Source organism: Schistosoma mansoni, assembly GCF_000237925.1.
Source record: "Schistosoma mansoni, WGS project CABG00000000 data, supercontig 0259, strain Puerto Rico, whole genome shotgun sequence".
Lineage (NCBI taxonomy): Eukaryota > Metazoa > Platyhelminthes > Trematoda > Strigeidida > Schistosomatidae > Schistosoma > Schistosoma mansoni.
Window position 1 is genome coordinate 32,722 of NW_017386122.1, and position 4,264 is coordinate 36,985.

The following is a 4,264-nucleotide window of genomic DNA, read 5'->3' on the forward strand; positions in this document are numbered from 1 at the left end:
TAGTAGTTGTAGGAAATGTGCACCGATGAAAAATAGACGTACAAAATGAATAAAACAAAAATAAGTGACAACATATACAATGCACAACACATGAAACAACAAAAAGACAATGACAATTTTATAAATATTTTACGAAAACAGTATTGTAAACCATGTATATAACAGGAATAATGTAATATTATGAAGAAACTCCCCCTCCAAGTACAAAGTAAACCAGTACCCAACAGAAAACAAAAGTAGTATCACACACATTCAATGATTCAATTTACAGATAACTGTTAGTAGGTAATTATAATAAATGAAAACAAACAATAACATAATCAAGCAGTTGTTTGGAAGCTTATAATATAGTATAGTGAATCATAAATATACATTGCTTTATCTACTCTTTAACTCCTACAAATTTTGAGGTACAGTTTGACTTTCTGGTTTTAAAAGTTTTAACTCAAGTTGTTAGGATTACATACGACCGCTATTGTAAGTTGTCTGTATAACTTGTAAACACTATAGAAATATCTCCCATATAGACGATTTGTCCAACTACATACATCCCTATAAATGTACCTATATCATAAAGTTTAGTTTCAACATTCACAATTAAAGGAATAAGTCATGAGTGCAGAGTTCAACACTACCAACTTAAAATTTGTATACTTTAGTAGTATGCATCTAGCTATTATAAAATAACATTTCATTACTAGCCTTCTAAACAGACAAATATTTAACCAGATAAGTGTATTATTAATTAGATTAAATAATATAAAATGGACATGAATAAAATGAAACTTGTACAACCAATTCTAGTCTAATGACTAATATTGCCACAAAAATGTTGGCTGGCTAGGTTTTTGATGCTACTCACTAAATATTACATGTAATTGTATTTTAGTTAATGAATTTACTTACAATGTTGAGTAAAGACAATTCAATAATCCTTAAATCAAAGTATATGGTCACTTGTATAATGAAAACTGAATAATAGTACAAGTTTCAGCTTCAGAAGAGGATGTATCACTTAGAACTGTATACCCCGTTTAGTTGAGGAAGAAAAAGTCAGTATCAATGAAACATATACATTGACAGGAGTTCAACGATATTACTGACTGACGGTCTATATTGTGCGAAGGAATTAAAAACTTGCTAGGTGGGTCCATGACAGCAGAAATCTATGGCCGGCGCACCGCTAGCCCCCGAATGCCCTGGTATGATCGAGAGTGGGGAGAGTCCGCTCCCCTTCTCCAAATGCTCTCACATGACCGCGCGTATATAGCCTCTGTCAGGGAAGTCCTACTCACTGCCTTCTCGTGGCACCACTGTTGTTTACGAAATTGAGAGGACGAAAAGTGAATGTCCAGTGCTTTAACCGGGTTGGTGGACACGGAAAGTTCACCTAGGGGAGTTGGAAAACCTTGATTACAAACCAATGGTGCACATGGGCTCCACTAACCTGAGGGAACGAATGGCGTACAAATCGTTGGTCAGCGGTTATAATGTGTCTGCATCTCATCACGACGCTCCACTGCCTAGTGGATAAGACCTTCAGGTCAAGGGCTCCGGGTGTGGTCCTCTAAGAAGACCACCTGTTTCGGTTTGGGCACCTGGGCAGGATCACAGCACTCACACAAATCAAATGAGATTTGTGTGGCGCATATGTATCTGGTGCCCTCTTGTACCAATATTTATGTGTTTAAATAATAAATAAAAAGAAGTTGAAGATAAGTTATTCTGAATTTGTTACTATATTAGAAAAGAACTTTTTTTACCGAATTCTGAACACTTCCACACCAATTGTCATTTTTCTACTCATACTAATCTCTGTTCGCAGGCGTGATAACAATCTATCATTATGAAGTCCTGTTATTCTTACGATAAGGAAATTGTCTTTTTCTTCATCAATGGAACTATATTTCTTTGTACGCTAATAGCTATTTCTAAAAAGTGCATAATTTATCTTCTTTTAAGGGTTCACTACTTTGAAACAACAATAATTCGAAAACATTCTTTCAATGACAACGACAACAAAAACTTACTGCGGAATCAATGGGGAAGGCAGTTGTCCAGAACTTGTTTTAGCAGGAACTGATGGTACTTGTCTGGGAGCAGAACCTTTGATTGAACCCGTACTACTTGTAGAACTCCATCCACCAGGAGGAGGTGGTGCTGGTGGACGACGATTGGCTGTTGGACTAGGAGGAGGAAGTGTACCTGTAGATCCAGGAGCAGTCAAACCACCAGGAATATCACTCTATTTATTAAAATGTAAGAACAATTAAAAATAATAGTGAATGTTTTTAAATATCATATAATAACTGAAATCGAAACAAATCAACCAGAAATTCTTAACACAGTCAGTATTATCAGCAAACAGTAAAATATGGTCTAGCGTATGAACATAAACAAGATAGTTAGGTTGCATTAATGTACTTTAAGTAAGAAAAAAAACATAAAATAATTATTTACCAGTAACCAGTCGTCATTGACTGGAGGTGGAATTGGTGTTGATACAGTAGACATAGACACTTCACTTATAATATTCAATGCTTCTTTCATAGCATCATAAACACGAACCATTTCATCGCGTTTTTGTTGAACCCCCAATGACTCAGACATTAATGAATTCTAAAGCGTAGGTAATAATAAAGACAGTATATGTATAGATATTGAAAGAAAATTACAATACCAAATAACATCAAGAATCATTATAATCAAATTATTTTGTTTTCAATTACAATTCTCATTTCTCGTAATTAGTAAGGTCGATTTTCTTTTCAAATGTAGACAAAGTCAAACATCAGATATTACATTCCATACTTTATAGCTCAGTCAGTCAGCTATAACGTAGGACCAGGCACATTTATGCATCGGTCAAGTTGCCATACCTTGTTAGCACAACAAGATGAACACCAGATTCACGGAAGTAGTTAATTTAATGGTGGTGATATATAAAAGATAGGTTGTATATAAGGATATAGTATAGGAAGGAAGAAAGTTATGAAGCTATTTTAATCTCAAGGTTTAAGGGAAGATAAAGAATGTATACACCTACGCCATTGTGCTCGATTCTGATCCGTGTCACCTAGCTAGAATATAAGTGAAGATTTCAAACTAACTAAACAACCTATATTACTTTTTTATATTAAAAAAAACAACACTGATCAGTGAAATCAAATGATGTTTGAACAATATCGAACTAAAATTACACTAACTGGATTTTGTTGATTTAGAAGGAAATTAATTAAGGCTACACATATAGTTAGACATATTTGAAGATAATATTAATTAACTGATTCACTTTATTTATTATTTGCTTTTTCTTCTGTAGGTAAAATGGGTAAAATTTATTTATTTATCTCATGTCATATTTTTACTTCTTTTTACCCATATATGACTAGACAATGGATAATTCATGGTATAATGAATGAAATTGATACAATTTTTTTAAAAAAAATGGTTTCCATGACTACATTGATTCATTCAACACAATGGAATAAATCAGCAAAAACAAGAATGATGTTAAATAAATTCATAAATCCCATTAATTCATTCTAAGTACAAAACTTACCAAGTCACCAGCCTGATATAAATTTGGTAATAGTTCACCTTTTAAGAAGGATTTAATCTGAATAAGAAAAGAAAATGTTTTTAATAGTCGACATTAATTATTACTATAAAAAAACTACATGAATAAAAGTATTTTATGCAAATTGGGACTGTTAACTATTATTATTTATTTATTTAAACACATAAATATTGGTACAAAGAAGCACCAGATACATATGCACCACACAAATCTCATTTGATTTATGTGAGTGCTGTGATACTGCCCAGGTGCCCAAACCGAAACAAGTAATCTTCTTAGAGGACCACACCCGGAGCCATTGACCTAAAGGTCTGATCCACAAGGCAGTGGAGCATCGTGATGAGATGCAGTCCTATGGTAGCCGGTGACCAACGATTGATTCATACGCCATTCGTTCCCTCAGGTTAGTGGATTCCATGTGCACCATTGGTTTGTAATCAGGGTTTTCCAACTCCCCTAGGTGAACTTTCCGTGTCCACCAGGGACTGTTAAGGAAATAAGATGTAGCTAAAACAATTAACATTGGTATCATTTACAGTGTTTGCTAAAAACGTTAACATGAAGAGCTATGATAATAATAATATAAAATAAAATAGATGAAATTACGTGTAGAATACACATTAATGAGGTTTACACTTTAGAAAGCATAACCATATATATATAACTGTTAAGCAACTAGATTAT

General features: G+C 33.6%; 1 protein-coding gene across 1 annotated transcript in view; it reads right to left on the reverse strand.

Annotated features, from left to right (window-relative positions):
- Positions 1 to 2,026: 2,026 nt before the first annotated feature.
- Smp_044920 (dynamin, putative) overlaps positions 2,027 to 4,264 on the reverse strand; it is a gene marked incomplete at its 3' end in the record, with an annotated part of 33,246 nt that continues 31,008 nt past the window's right edge. The window contains exons 14-16 of the mRNA XM_018792504.1: positions 3,563 to 3,619; positions 2,461 to 2,619; positions 2,027 to 2,245 (exon numbers count right to left, since the gene is read on the reverse strand). Of these exons, the coding sequence (XP_018644233.1) occupies positions 2,027 to 2,245; positions 2,461 to 2,619; positions 3,563 to 3,619 (435 nt within the window). The remainder of the gene's footprint in view (positions 2,246 to 2,460; positions 2,620 to 3,562; positions 3,620 to 4,264) is intronic.